Source organism: Pelodiscus sinensis, chromosome 5 (assembly GCF_052426305.1).
Source record: "Pelodiscus sinensis isolate ZL-2025 chromosome 5, ASM5242630v1, whole genome shotgun sequence".
NCBI lineage: Eukaryota > Metazoa > Chordata > Testudines > Trionychidae > Pelodiscus > Pelodiscus sinensis.
In genome coordinates this window covers 66,146,923-66,162,620 of record NC_143056.1, presented here as the reverse complement: position 1 = coordinate 66,162,620, position 15,698 = coordinate 66,146,923, and the positions used below count along the sequence as shown (strand labels likewise).

Sequence of the window (15,698 nt, the reverse complement as noted above, 5' to 3'; positions counted from 1 at the left end):
GTCTGGATAGTTGAAGTCTCCCATCACCACCAAATCTTGGGCTTTGGATAGTTTTGTTAATTGTTTAAAAAAGGCCTCATCCACCTCTTCCACCTGGCTAGGTGGCCTGTAGTAGACTCCTAGCATGATATCACCCTCGTTTTTTTACCCCTTTTAGCTTAACCCAGAGACTCTCTACACAGCTATCTCTGACGTTCATCTCCACTTCAGTCCAAGTGTGTACAATTTTATTATACAAGGCAACCCCTCCTCCCTTTTTTCCCTGTCTGTCCTTCCTGAGCAAGCCATACCCTTCCATACCAACATTCCAATCATGCGTCCCATCCCACCAGGTTTCTGTAATACCAATGATATCATAGTTGTATTTATTGGTTAGCAATTCCAGTTCTTCCTGCTTATTACCCATACTTCTTGCATTTGTATATAGGCATCTAAGATACTGATTTGATCTTGCCTCCCTGTTGTGCCCTGACCCTCCTTTCTCCTTGCCATTATAGGCCATAGTCCCCCCCATTTCCAACCCATCTCCCAGTCCCGCACATTCAGCACTTACCTGTGGGCTTGCTCACCTGTCCCCGTCGAACCTAGTTTAAAGCCCTCCTCACAAGGTTAGCCAGTCTGTGTCCAAACAAGGTCTTCCCGCTCCTGCAAAGGTGAACTCCATCTCCGCCAAGCAGTCCTTCCTGGAAGAGCACCCCGTGATCAAGGAAGCCGAATCCCTCCTGGCGACACCATCTTCGCAGCCAGGCATTCACCTCCAGGATGCACCTCTCTCTGCCCGGGTCCCTACCTTTGACAGGAAGGATCGAAGAGAATACCACCTGCGCTCCAAACTCCTTCACCCCTACTCCCAAAGCCCTGTAGTCACACTTGATCCGCTCAGTGTCACACCTGGCAGTATCATTTGTGCCCACGTGGATGAGTAGCATGGGGTAGTAGTCAGAGGGCCGGATAATCCTCGACAATGCCTCCGTAACATCTCGGATACGGGCCCCTGGCAGACAGCAAATGAATGACTCAGTCTCAAGACATTGCACTCCAAAAAGTACAAGATATACAATACAAATTGCTCAAAATGCTTCAACCTGCTACATCCTCCAAGATAGTACTACCCATGAATGAGGCTATCATGGAACCATCAGACATACTCTGGTCGATGCCAGCCTCTATCCCTCCCACCAAATGGAGAGCAGACAGGAAATACTTTCTGCCAACCAAAGGGATGGATTTTCTCTTCTCACATCCCTACCCAAATTCATTGTTTGTGGACTCCATTCATCACAGATCAAAACATCCTCAATACAAGTCTATGCCTCAGAAGAAGGAACACAAAGTACTAGATCTCTTTGGGAAGAAAGTATACTCCTCCGCTACCCTCCAGTTTAGCATATCAAATTACACTGCCCTCCTGGCTCCATATCAACATCCTGGAACTCAGGGCCATCCACAAAGCATGTGTCCACTTCCTTCCTCTTATAAAGGGCAGAACCATTTGTGTCTTCATGGACAACACACCCTCTATGTTTTACATCAACTGATAGGGGGTGCCTGATCACTCTCACTATGTGCAGAGGCAATCAGATTTTGGAACTGGTGCCACAAACAAGTGAGAACCCCAAATGCTATGTACATACTAGGCCAGCAGAATACCACTGCTGACAAACTGAGCAGACACTTCTCCAAACAACATGAGTGTGGGAACTCAGTCTCAACATTCTCCTCCCAATTTTCTGACAATGGGGCTTCCCATTAATAGACGTATTTGCAACAGCAACTAACCACAAATGCCACCACTTCTGCTCTCCAGCAGATCAGGGCAAGAGAGGGAGACACCTTCACTATTTCTTGGACTGCTTTCCTCCTCTATGCTTTTCCACTGATGCTTCTACTCTCCAGAGTAATCAACAAGATCTGCTTGGATTGGGCCACAGTAATCATGATAGCACTCTCCTGGCCGAGACAACCTTGGTTTCCCTTCCTACATCACCTATCAGTCACTCTACTGAGTCCTCTCCCTATGAGTCCCCAGTTACTAACCCAACATCAAGGTAAAACCCACCACCTGAACATCAGAAGCCAGAAACTCACAGCATGGCTTCTCCATGGTTCAGAGAGAGTCAAGTGGATCCTACTAAATAGTTGATGCTCCTCCACAAGATACACCTACCAAAACAAATGGAAATGGTTTCAAGAGTAGTGCTGAAATCGCCAACTATAACCAAACACCGCTCCCATAACTACCGTACTGGATTACTTGATGGATCTCAGCAACTTAGGCCTCTCCATCAGATTGGTTTGTGTCCAATTCTCTCCACGAACTAGTCGACAAGCTCTCTCTTTCTTCACATGCCCCAGGACGAAGCATTTCTTAACGGGCTTGCGAAAAACACGTCCAAATTTACTCCCGCGTTGGGACCAAAATCTTGTGCTTGACACACTCACAAGGCCACTCAACAGCTGTTTCAAAAGTGAAATTGTGCGCCGGGACGCGTTAGTTCGAACCAAACCCCTTGGTTCAAACTAATGCTACTTCTCATTTTTTGAGGAGTAACATTAGTTTGAACCAAGGGGTTTGGTTCGAACTAACACGTCTTAGCACGCACTTTCACTTTCAAAACAGCTGTTGAGCTAAAGTGACCAGAATTTGAAAATGTGCGAGGAGGACACTGAGTTGACAAAAAAAAACTTGTATATGTATATAAATAATCATATAAATAAATGATCACGATTTTAGTCGTCTTATAACACAAACAGACTTAACGAAAACAATCATATAACATTAAAAACATCAATATTTGTTGCTCTTATGGATTTTCTTTAACAAATTGTCATTTTCTTTTAAGATATTTAAAAAAGCTACACAGTCTTTGTTAATATTGATTTTTACGATGATCATAGCTGCTAAAGTTTCTACAGAGAGTCTCGATTTTTCAGTTGTCCAAATGTCATCACAAATGGAGAATGTTCACTCTACATTGGCATTTGTTCCTGGTAAGCACAAACCCATTTCGACTAGAATTTTGATATTATCAAAAGGAATGTGTTGGTTTTTTAAGAAATTAAAAATCTCAATCCATTTTTTATCAATTTCGCGTTCGGTCCATTCATTGTCTTTTATTATATTGTTAATTCTTACGTACTTCGTCGAATAATAAATTGTCATTTGTTGTGATGCTAAATTTTTCTTTAACGAATAAAACTGTTTCAAGGATTTTATTCCATTGAATTTCTTCATTCAGCAGAATCCAATCAAACACGTACACTGGTTCATTATGCTTACTTCAATTTTCTAGATATTCAAGAGCATTTTTATATAAGCTCATCACCTCCCTCGTAAATTCTTTCTTCATCCCGGATTGCTCTCTTGTAATTTATTTAAATTGGTAATTACAACCAATGGAAGGAGGTTGGACTCAAGATGTGATTGAAGTTGCTCCTTTAATTGTTTAATATGCAATTCCACTTCTACAGAAGTTATATGCTGTTTTTCAATACTTTTTATAACTGACTGGAACAAAGTTGCTTGATTGTGAACAAAATACAGAGTTACTTCATCAGATTCATTCTTAAAAAAGTTTTTCAAGATCAGTGGACATTTTTCCAAACTTAGAAAATATGATTTTAAAGGCTCGAATAATTGCAGCACTAGTTCAATGGCTGGCATTAAAGCTAACCATCTTGTTTTCAAATATCCCAACAGTTTTTTATATTCAACCGAGGCTTCTTCGCAAAAAATCTTTAATAATGTAACTCTTACAGTGAATCGTTCAAAATGTAATTAAATTTGAGGTATTACAACTTCAACATTGATGGACATTAAGCTTGATGCTGTATTGATGGCATTAGATACAATATGGGCATTGCAACAGATTCCAATAATCGTTTTCCCAAGTAAATGCATCATTTTCTTTTGAACATTTTTATTGCCTTTGCGATTTACACTGCCAAAATTAGTATTTGTGTTATCGGCACACCTCGCAATAACTTTATCATTCAAATTATGATTATCCACTAATTTTTTGATATGATTGGATATTATTTCAGATGTCTCACCATCAATTGCTTCCAAATTCAAAACTTTGATTTAAATACCATTTTCAAAACTGAAGTAACGAACTAACACCGGATACAACTTTGTATCTTTCTGGTTTGAAGCATCCGAAAGAAGTGTAACAAATTTAGCTTCATCTAAATCTTTCTTCAAATTCTCTTGTGCGTAAGTTTGAAAAACATTGCAAATAATATCCTCTCCTTTAGTTCTGGCACAATGGAATTTTTTATTATAAAGTATTCTATTTAGTTTTGACGTACAGTCCATGCTCCAAAAACTTTGATTGTGCATCACAGTGTGGTAAGCAGTCGGACCTTCGGCAGCTGCTAAATTCTTTTAATCTTCTCCAAATGATGTACTTCCTAAGAAGTCTGTAACTTTCTGGAACAAAATACAGGACTATGTAGCACTTTAAAGACTAACAAGATGGTTTATTAGATGATGAGATTTCGTGGGCCAGACCCACTTCCTCAGATCAAATAGTGTAAGAAAATAGTCACAACCATATATACCAAAGGATACAATTAAAAAAAATGAACACATATGAAAAGGACAAATCAAATTTTGTCACAGATTATTAAAGCACACTCCACACACGTGATAGCCACATCAACTGCTTTCTTCCATAATGTGCCATTAACGGACATTTGTAGAGCAGCGAGTTGGTCTTCCCATCATACTTTTGCACAACATTATGCTCTACAGAAAGGGCCTATACTATCATCACTCTAGCAGATGTGGTCCTTGCTTCTTCACATAAATGACTCCAACACCCACCACTGTCTGGTAGGTACTGCTACTTAATCCCTTAGTGGAGCACCCTCGGTGACACTACTCGAAGGAGAAATAGTAGTTACTCACTCTGTGCAGTAACGGTGATTTTTCAAGATGTGTCCCCCTATGGGTGCTCCACTACTCGCCCTTTCTCTCCTCTACTTGGAGTCCTTTATTGGATTTCTGGTAGAAAAGGAACATAGGGAAGCTTGTGCTGTGCGCGCACCTAACGGACAAAAATAGCATGAGATAGCGACTGTGTATGCATGGTGCAGGAAGGTACCGCTAGGCAAAAATCTCTGATCAGCGGTGCAAAGACACACTGAGAACTGAGTGGAACACTCACAGGGATGCACATCTCAAAGAACCATTGTTATTGCACAGGGTGAGTAACTCCTTCTTCCATGCAGATGGACATGCAGTTGAGAAACAAAGTTAATGGCCTCCGATTACTCTTAGTGATAGTCCTTCAGTGAGGTAGCAAGAGCCTTTCCTGGGCATGACAAGTTTAGCCTGCTGTACAAAATATACCTGATGTACAAAATGAAGTTCATAATTTGATACAGACATATCTCACTTTGTCACATCTTCATGTGTGGGTTTCCAACTTGAGACAAATTATAAAGGAGTCTGATTTCACAAGGTACTGCTGAACACCCATTGCTCTCGTTGAAGTCAGTTTGAAGTGGATGGTCAGTGTATCAGTAAATCAAGCCTTTGGTGCCTCTAGCTAGCCACTCAAAATGTATGGGCACTTCATAAAATATGAGTTTTTATTTCACCAAGCTTCAGTTTTCCCTGCTGTAAAATGAGGATGATAATACCTATTTTGCCAGGGCAGAGATATTTTGAAAATCAGTTTATTGATGTTATAGTGTGCTCTGAGATCTTCCCAGGAAAGTCTTACAGAAGCACAAACCATTAAGTATTATTCATATCAAAGATGAGAAACACAATGCAGATATGAGAGGAGAAGTTTGCCCTTGATTTGTAAAATCTCACTGATGAGTCTGAGACTTCTAGAAGAACAAGATAAGATCTCTTCACACATGCAAAGGGTAATGAGAAAGTTACACAGTTTTTTCTATTGTAAGTTGCTTTAGACTTGTTACAGGTTTTTTATCATCCAAGCTTGCATGTGATGTTATTAAATTTTATCATTTTCTCTAGACTCAATTTGCCATGTTTTACATAGTACAAGCCATACTTCCAGATTACATTATTCTGCAACAGCCAGAGACAGCCCAACACTGGTTCTTAAATGTAACAACCCTTTCCTCTTCCTCAAAAACATTCATCTCCAGGTATATCTCTAATTAGAATGCTCGCTTTAAAATGATCTTTGTTGTCAGTGTGCTCTTAAAGTCCTTGTCACAATTAGGGTTAGAACCATGACTGCTAAAACCATGGTTTAAACTCAGTTTTGCTAGCAGTGATCTGTCATTGTTTCTCTGACCGTTAGAGGTAAGAAAGTTTTTCTATGAGACGTTTGCTACAACGACATTATAAAACCTTCTTATATATGAAGGAGCTATGACAAAGAGGGTTCTCAGGTGGTGCTTTTTTCTTTGCTATGATGTTCTGCTAGAGCCCTGCTAACAGCAACCATGTTTAAACATAATTGTAACCCCTTTGTGGACAGAATTTTAGGCCTCCATCAAGAGTGTAGCAAAGCTGTGTCAGACGGTGGTGCAAATAAAGTTTCCTTGGATAGAAACTGTGAGGATTTAGTCTAGCTCATAGCCTATAAGTTTCTGTCCGTGAGTAGGTTTAGTTAGTGTTTGCAAAGCAGGAAAAGTGCATTGAAATTGAACCTCTTTTCATGAAAGAGACCCTGCCAATTTAAAATTGACACTTTGTCTGAAAATTTTCTGTCTACTGTGTGACAATCACCTAATGCAAATGAAAAAGAATTTAAAGGGGGAAAAGATGGCTCTTTTTTTAACTTTGTGCATTTGACAACACTTATAGCGGATTTTTCAAAATAGCTTAACACAAAGCAGGTGTTATTAGTGATTGCCTCTGGGCACTTTTGAAAATCTGGACATTAGTATATGTTCACCAATAACAGTTGGCAATCGAGAGAGAAAAATTCTCAGAATTAGAAAAGTGCAATTGTAAAATCACAGAAATTTGCAGGGAGACACACAGAATGCCTGCCAACACTGTATTTTTTTAATTAAGTGGGTTTCAAATTGGTGGTATCCTTTTATAAATAGTTTTGGCCAATAAACTTTCCTCTATGGCAGACAGATCTTTAAAAAGTTCATTTGTTTGTTTAACGTGTGTCGATGATACATACATCTGTTTGGGATATTGAAATGTCTTGCTGCTGGGTTTGTTGTTTAATTTTTGCTTGTTTATATTTTTAATTCTGGAAAATGGAGAAGCTCACCGGGTCTTATTACTTTTCTCTTTGGGGCCATGAAAAATTCAGATTTACAGCATGTATCGTTAGCTGTGCCAGGGTAGAGGCTTTCCAACTTGTAAATTAATGAAGAAACAATTAAGGGCAACAAGGCAAATAGTGTGAGCTTGTTAATTTTTTATAAGCACTGTACTACCTGCAGTGAAAGTATCCATTTACAATGACAAGTTGTAGTCCATTCCCCTGCTCCCTCGGGCAGCTTTTCTGGTGGCAACACAAGGTCAGAGTGAAGATTAGCAGAGTAAATAGCAATAGTAACAGCACTTATATACAGCCATTACTAGCTTTCTGCATGCAAGGACAAACCAAATATAGGAGGAAAGTTATATGTGCCTAGTGGTAGAATTAAGAAAATACAAGAAAAAAGGCCCCAAAAAAGCCAAGTACTACATAAAATGAGTTTTATTGTTTCCACTGATATTTATAGTTCCTGAAATCCACAATATTTCTAAGACCTCAATATCTGAGGAAGCAAAATTCAACACCTGCGCATCTAGCCATTCTATCGCTATTGTAACCAATCTTTCTGTTTACCAATCTTAATGCCAGTTCCAGTCACTTCCAAAACAACTGTACATGTTCTTTGCAAAATAAATCCATTATTGTAGGTAGGGGGAAAGCTGGATGCGTAAGTGAAATGATATATGGACCTTTTCAACTCTTGATTGCTGGTCTACGTTGTTACAATCTGATAGTTCAATTAGGTCCATATTTTAAGGGTATTTATTCATTGCTCTAGTCAGTATTGCAATGCACAAGTGATTTAGGAGCCTCGTTTTAAAAAGAGATGTAGGCACTTAGGAACCTAAATTTCATTGACCTATATGGGTCAATAGGTGACCTATATGGGTCATTGACCTATATGGGTCAGCAGGTGATTATGGTCCTGTGCCGAGTGTTCTGGTATATCAGAAAACCATTATTCTGCCTGTCACTGATTGATACAGTTGTTGCCAGCTTTCACTGAAAAGCCAAGAAGTGTCAAACTTTAAAAATCACATTTCTGTTTGAAATTATTTTCACTTCTGATATTACACTTGAGATCATTAAATCTGAAAGAGATTGGACAAAAACATCTCCATTTTTACTTTGCTTACTTTGTGAATTTACCAACCCCTTTCTGCATAGTCAATTTTCCCCCTGTTGTTTGTGTGGATTTTTCACAAAGCAAAAGGAGAAACCATTTTTAAAAATAGAATGTAATAGTTAAAACCACCAAAATTGGCAGCGTGGTTAGGAGGAGATGTCTAGTACCTTAAACTATACATAATTTTTGCAAACTAACTCAATTTTAAATTGCTACTAATAATAGAGGTGTATAGAGTTGCCATCCTATTCTTATACACAGCCTTAGTTGGGGCCCAAAGGTCAGTTTATTACATACACACACAATTCAAGACATAACTATAAGCTCTGACCAGTTTTTGACAGCTTCTAAAACACTTAACCCAGTGAGTGCCCCTAGAAGGCTCAAAAACTATTTAGGGATATTACCCATTACAGTAATCCTGATATTTCTATTACAGTAGCATCCAGAAGACCAAAAGAATGAGCGCCTCACTGTGGAAAATACAATACAGATATTTTTGAAGACATGGTCCTGGTCCTGAAAAGCTTGCAATTTTAGGCTTTGTCTACTGTCATGTTTTGTTGCCAAAAACTGCCTTTTCGTGGCAAAACAGTGAGAGTTTTTACATTGTGTAATGTGACTTTTGTCAGGAAAAACACCCGTTTTGGGTGACAAAACATTTCCCGCAAGAGACTTTGTTCTTTTCTCCTCCCTTTATTGTCGACAAAGAGGCAGTGTGGATTCTGCCATTTGTTTTGTTGAGAGAACAGTTTTCTATCAGTATCCCACAATACCCGCTCTGATGGCTGTACTCAGTGTTTTGTGATCTCCGCTACCCTGTAGGGATGCGGCCTTCCCCTTTCAAAGCTCTTGGAAGCATCTGACAGCTGAATGAACCCACTCCACTTGGGGAACAAACAAAGAATAAAATCATTGGAATGCTCTTGTTCTGTTCTGCTAAGAATACAATAGTACATAGTCTGCTGCTGCAGGGGAGAGCTGGAGAAACTGCTGTGCTGCTTTCATGTTCCATAGCACAGAGACCTCAAGAGCTGCAAGGGAATCCCAAGATATGCAGGGATCAGCTCTGGCTTCCCACAACACTGCACTGAGGGATGCTTATCCGCATTGTTTTGCTCTTTCTGTGGATAGGGTGCTAGCAATGTGGCCATGAAATGTTGACAATGGGAGGCAGAAAAAACAGTTTGACCAGTTTTCACTTTTGGCAACTTTTGCACATTGACAACACTTTTGTTGACAAACCTTCCCAGTGAAGACATAGCCTAAAAAAGTTGAGAATGTCTCTTTAAACATGGAGCTTTATATATATTAGTGGACACCCATGTTTAAAATATAACTTTATCTTGCCAGTGTGGTTGGAACCTAGCCATGTTATAACTGTGTCAAAAGCTCTGCTCTGCTCTTGGCCTTGTATTTACAGAGGTAAAGCCATGCTACATTATAGATGGGCCTCTAAAATGTTTGTGGTGTGCATATATAAGCAACATTTTGTATTGCAGAGTAGACTATATAGTCGTTTACCATTGGGGTAGAAGGAACTGGGCTCTAAGCAAATCTCTATCAGCTTATCAGTGGGTGGAGAGAAGTTCAACAACAACCACAAACATTCCCATTTTGCAGTTGGTGGAAGCCCTAGTGTAGGCAAGACTCCTGTGTCCTGATTCGTCTTCTGAAAAGAACATTGACTAAACATGGTGGTAAAAATCCAAGAAGCAGCTGAATCCTTGTATTTATTAAAGCTCCCCACTACTGCTAACATTTGTTCAGCTTATTTTAAAAAATACATAAACACAGAGAGTGAGAGAGAAGAGAAAAAGTTATACCTTGAGGAAGGAAAAACTATGAGAAACATATTAATAGCAACAAGCTCCTAAAGACTGTATTACTCCATAACAGATTTTCAAAGGAGCCTTGATCTAGATTCTTAATTTGCACCTGTAGTTTTGTGGTTTTAACATTACAGGTAATAGAATTCGTATGCAAACTCTAGTTGCATATCTGATCAAATATCCTGAGACCTGCTTAATTATGTATGTAAATGCAATTTTTGTTCACAAAGCCTCCCTTTTGAGGCATAAAGTAGTTATAAGCAACAAGTGTAAATTTAATGCCAGTCCTATAACTGGATCTAAAGGAGTGTATCCTTTTTGCAGAGTCCCATTTAATTTGATAATGCTCAATACAGATGAATGGATTTGCTATCTGACTGCACAATTTGGGCATTACAGGCCTTTTTTAAAAAGAAAAAATTGGCCTTTAATGTTAGATGTGTAGAGTAGCAATAATTTAAAAATTAAAAGTGAACTCAAACTAAAAGTTCAGATATGGGCACCAAAATGTTGAGATGTTTAAAATCTGAACCAGGATCTGAAGTTTTCAAATGGCTTTTATCTTTATCTTATACCTGATAGTATCTTTAGATCTGAAAAATCTTAACACTTTTGGGATATATTCAAAATGCAACCCCAAGTTTGCTATTTGAAACCAGCACTTAATATATGAAAGCAAATTTGATGGGATTGAGTGGCTGAGTTTGTATACTTCAGGGGGTAGCCGAGTTAGTCTGTTACAGAAAAAAACAACAAATGGTCTAGTAGCACTTTATAGACTAACGAAACATGTAGATGGTGGTATGAGCTTTCATAGGCACAGCCCACTTCTTCAGATGACCGGAATTATGAGTTGGGGATATGAAAACTCGAAATAAATAGGAGAGGGGAAGGGGAGGGGGAGAGAAAGAGCATCATTAAGTATCTGGAGAATGGGTACTTAAACCTAATCAGATAAAAATCATAGTCAATAGACAGATTCCTAAAACAGGAAGAATACTGCTTAGGGAGCTGTTAGCACCTTCAGTGGTTATTAAGTAGGTAGAATCCCCACTAGCCCCATATCATGATTGAGTCCATTAGCATGTGAATTGAATTTGTGGATGAACTCTCATGACAGAATAAAAGTAGAGCTCTCTGCATTTAAAAAACAGAACATTTATTTAAATCTTTCAGAACAGATTTCCAGTTTGAAAAAGTGCAGGTTTTTAAAAATGAACTCATTTATTCCTTGTAAAAGGAAATCGGGATGGGACATTCCCTTTTCATCCTTCAGTTCATGAGATTATGGAAACACTTCACAACTCTAAACTTCCCAAAGACTTTTCAGGCTAGTGGTTCTTGTCATCTAAACTTGATTCAGAGGCTGTGTTATGCAATAAACCTTGCTTGTGGAATATAATGTCTGACTTCAGAAAAACAAAAGGCAGATTATTTGAATGCTTAAAAATTTTCCATTGCATTTTATTCCTCATGTGCTCAGTTCTGCCATCTGCCGGTGATCAGAGCTACAGCAGGATAGGATGTTTTTCTGGTTGGGTCAGATTTTTAACATCCTTTCCCTGAAAAGTGAGAGACTTTTTCTGTTTTTTCTCCCCAAGTTGTTATTAATGCTAGTGAGTTGAGCCATGATTCCCTCTACTCAGCAGCTAACAGTCCTACCTTTTCTTCAATAGCTTGTGGAGCCTGGCAGATTAGACTGTGGGGGAAGTTACAGGCTTCCTAAATCAGGATATGAGTCCTCTCTTTATTTCATAGGGACTCTAGATGCTTAAATGAGATTTCAAATGCCAATTGCGCTGAACTTTCAGATAATAAGGATTCTCTTCCAATCCCAGCTTCCCAGTGTAAGAAATCCTAAATCCTTTTTTGTAGATAAGTCACTATTTTCCATCCAGAAATCTACCATGAAGTATGGACCTAAGAAATCCCAGTTGCCCTTTATATTCTCTGTAAAGAACTTGTAATAAACGCTTCTAATAATCTGCTTTCATCAAACCCATAGGCACTGGGGTGGACAATAAAGAGAGATTTCCAGTTGGGTGGCTTATGAATTTCCTCACTGAGTTATGTTCTTTCTGTCTGTTACGTCCCAGATGAGTTTTCTCAAATTCCTCCCAATATCAGCCTCTCCCCAAAGCTAGTGGCATATCACCTTCCTCTTTCTTTGGCCAATACTGAAGATTTTCTTCTGAAGTATCCCACTTCCTGGAGGTCAGAGCCATTATCTCAGTGGAAAGGGAGCAATATTTTCTAGGAATTTGTCAAGTACTTTTTAATCCTCAAAGGAGCTGAGTGGGGGACAGATTTATCCTGGGCCTTAAGCAAATTCAAAATTCAAGATGGAATCCCTCCATTTCACCTTGACTGTTAGAGATTTAAAAAATATCCTGCTTCTGTGATGTTAATAAATATTTTATTCCATATCCTTATATTCTCATTGGTTCTAATCAGTATAAGGTTTCCTCTTGATAACTGGTGTTCAAAATAATGCATCTTTTCTTTTGGTCCAGTGTCAGTTCTGCAGTGGGGTATTTAAGCCCCATACAGGGACGGAAGGGGTGAAGGAGCAGATCTGGGCACAGATGACTCACCCCTTCCACACCTGCAGATCTTACTGTAGGTATAGGAGGAGCTTAAAATGGAGCCAGACAGCTCAGAAAGAGGGGGAGCCTGGCAGAGAAGGAACGATCTATCTCAAGAGCTCCAACTGGGGGTTGGACTCAATGATTTCCTGAGGTCTCTTCCAACCCTATGATTCTATGATTAAGGATTAAGATAGATCCCTAGCTGTAGAGAGACTCTACCAGTGACAGCTACCTTAGACCCTTCCAGAAAGGGCTACACTTTCTCTAAAACTAGGGTACCCTTTCCTCTTGCTTTTGGAGGATCATTGATAAGGCGTTTGTCCACTCTATGAACTAGGAAACTGGGAAGTGACAAAGGGAGGCAGCCCTGAAACACTCTGGGGAATTTACTATTACTGCCTCTTGCTGGGCTATGAGTTAGAGCCTAGTGGAGAGGTAACTTACATCAGTGGAATATTTGTATCTGATAAAGGTAAGTTTGACCCTATAATGATGGATATTTATTTCATGGGACTTCTAAGAGGATGTAAAAAAGGAGTGAGAGTCTCTGTGCTGTTATTGAATTCAAGAGAGTGCATGTCAGTATCAAATACCGGTTTGTTTGTTTTTGATGGAAGTAGATTGAATTCCACCAGTATTACCTGAGAAATATGTTCCTGGAACCTAATAGGTGAATTTGATTTTACCAACCAGTAGTGTCACTATGCCAATTATGCTAAAAGCCCTTGGAGCTCTCCAGCACTTTAAGACTATTTCTGCAGCAAGTACCAGTGAAGTCTTCAATATAAAATTGCAGATTCCATGGCAACTGTTATCAGCTTCACCTTCCAGCAGAGGTGAATCCAGGAGGCTCTTTTGACTCACATTCCATAATCATTTCCACTACTGATGAACATTATAAGCTCTGAAGACATGTCTATACAAGGAAGAGATACCATGGTGAATAGTATTTCATAGGCTAGGATTTGCTTTGAAACACAATCTGGAATTTTCCTCCCCTAAGGAGAATTTGCCTGGATTGGTAGTTACCTGCTGCATTGACCAACACCCTCACTTCTTTAATCCTAGCCTATGAAATGCTATTCATCATTTTTCATCCCTGACAGCAGGGTCTTATAATTTGTATTGTATAACTTGTTAAGGATTGCTTTTTACTAGTAAATTGAATGTGTGAAACTTTTATAAAAATATCCACATTTGTATAAAAATAACTGACAACATTTAATTTACTCTTTAGGCTGGCTCTATTCTCCTGTAGGGTTCTTAGTGATTGTAACCTTTTCAGCAAAGATAGTGCTTGTTTTCATGTGCCTTACATTTTGTCCCAGGATGATAGAGTATTTTCTTTTCTAATTATGTAAATCAAATGTCATTTTTTAAAATTAGCTGTTATTTTTCTAATATGAACATTATGATTGATGGGGACAATAACGCTTTGAACATACTGTATCAAATCTGCATTTTAAAGAATTTGAACTGTATAAGATGATATTATCATTTCATTTGTCCTTTAATTTTCCAATGTAGATAACAATACCAAGACCATCAGTGGCCTCCACCCAATCTGCCTCAGAGAGCTTTCATTATGGTTACCAGCTAGAGAAGAGAGACAGAGACACACATGCTTTGGAACACAATGTGGAATTTTCCTCCCCTAAGGAGAATTTGCCTGGATTGGTAGAGACAGAGGATGCACTTCCCCCTGCTTCCAGCAGAACAGATTTGGTACTTCAGTTAAATCATGAGGCATTTGAGAGGGAAGAACACATCAAAGAATGTGTTAGACTCATGAGCTGTGGCCAAAAGGACCTACTGGAACAATGTAGCAGTAGGGAGGAAGAAAAAGAACCTGAAAATCTCCCTATAGAAACTGAAGACAGAATACTTCCAGGGGTTTGTGAGGATGCCATAGAAATGTCTCACAAGAGGCAGAGTTCTTCTCCACCAGGGAGCTCAAAATTTTTGGAGAGGAAACCTCCAGTTGCTATTGAATCTGCTGATGAATCACAACCAAGGCCTTCCTGCTTGATGTCAAATTCAGATGCAAACTATGAGGTACAGAAGTCAGGAGCAGCTGAAACATCAGATATTTCACCGTCAAGAGTCATTGACCTATTTACTGATAGACAGGAAAACCACATGATAGTTGGTCAGGAAAATGGTTTCCATGCTAATGAAGAAATTGACCATTCTGAAGACTTGGAATGCCACCAGATGGACTTTTCTACATTTTTTCACCAGGAGGGCAAAGAAGAGAAACATGCCCTCAGAAATGGAGAGCTGTTCCATTGTATTTCAGAGAATGAGAGTTCTCATCAATCTAAGAAAGACTTAGTTAGGTCATCCTTTGCAGTCAGACAAAGTCGTATACCAGTTTTAGCACAAGAAGTAGACTTGACGTCAGAGTCCACTTCTCCTGTTTCCGCAAAGGAAAAGCTTTTTCTAAAGAAGGCCCATCAGACAGATTTGGTCAGGCTACTTGTGGAAAAGAGACAGCTCAAGTCTTTCCTTGGTGACCTCTCAAGTGCCTCTGACAAGTCACTGGAGGAGAAAGTGGCTGCTGCTCCTGTACCATTTTCAGAGGATGATGTCTTATGCTCCTTTTCAAGATTGACACTGGACTCTCATTTGGGTAAACAATCTGAGGAGGGCTCTTTGTCACCAAGTAGCTCTCAGTGCAGGAAGAGCAAGATTCCAAGGCCAGTATCCTGGGCTACAACTGATCAAGTCACCAATTCAACCTCAGCTCAATTCTTTCCTCATCCACCCCCAGGAAAACCACCAATGAGGCCTGGGGTGGAAGCCAGGTAATATAGATGAACAAGAAATATGTATTTTATTTTAAAATAATTTTGATCTAGCTTGCAAAATGTATCGTGAAAATATGCATTGTGTGAGTATCCAAAACATCTGTTATTTGTAAACCTATTTCTTTTAA

The 15,698-nt window shown here is 39.2% G+C and overlaps 1 protein-coding gene across 6 annotated transcripts in view; it reads left to right on the top strand.

Annotated features, from left to right (window-relative positions):
- Window positions 1–15,698, top strand: part of TTBK2 (tau tubulin kinase 2) — a 169,682-nt gene that overhangs the window by 152,520 nt on the left and 1,464 nt on the right. For all 6 annotated transcript variants that reach the window (XM_025190893.3, XM_075927247.2, XM_075927244.2 and 3 more), the window contains one exon: window positions 14,288–15,567. In XM_025190893.3, the coding sequence (XP_025046678.1) occupies window positions 14,288–15,567 (1,280 nt within the window). The remainder of the gene's footprint in view (window positions 1–14,287; window positions 15,568–15,698) is intronic.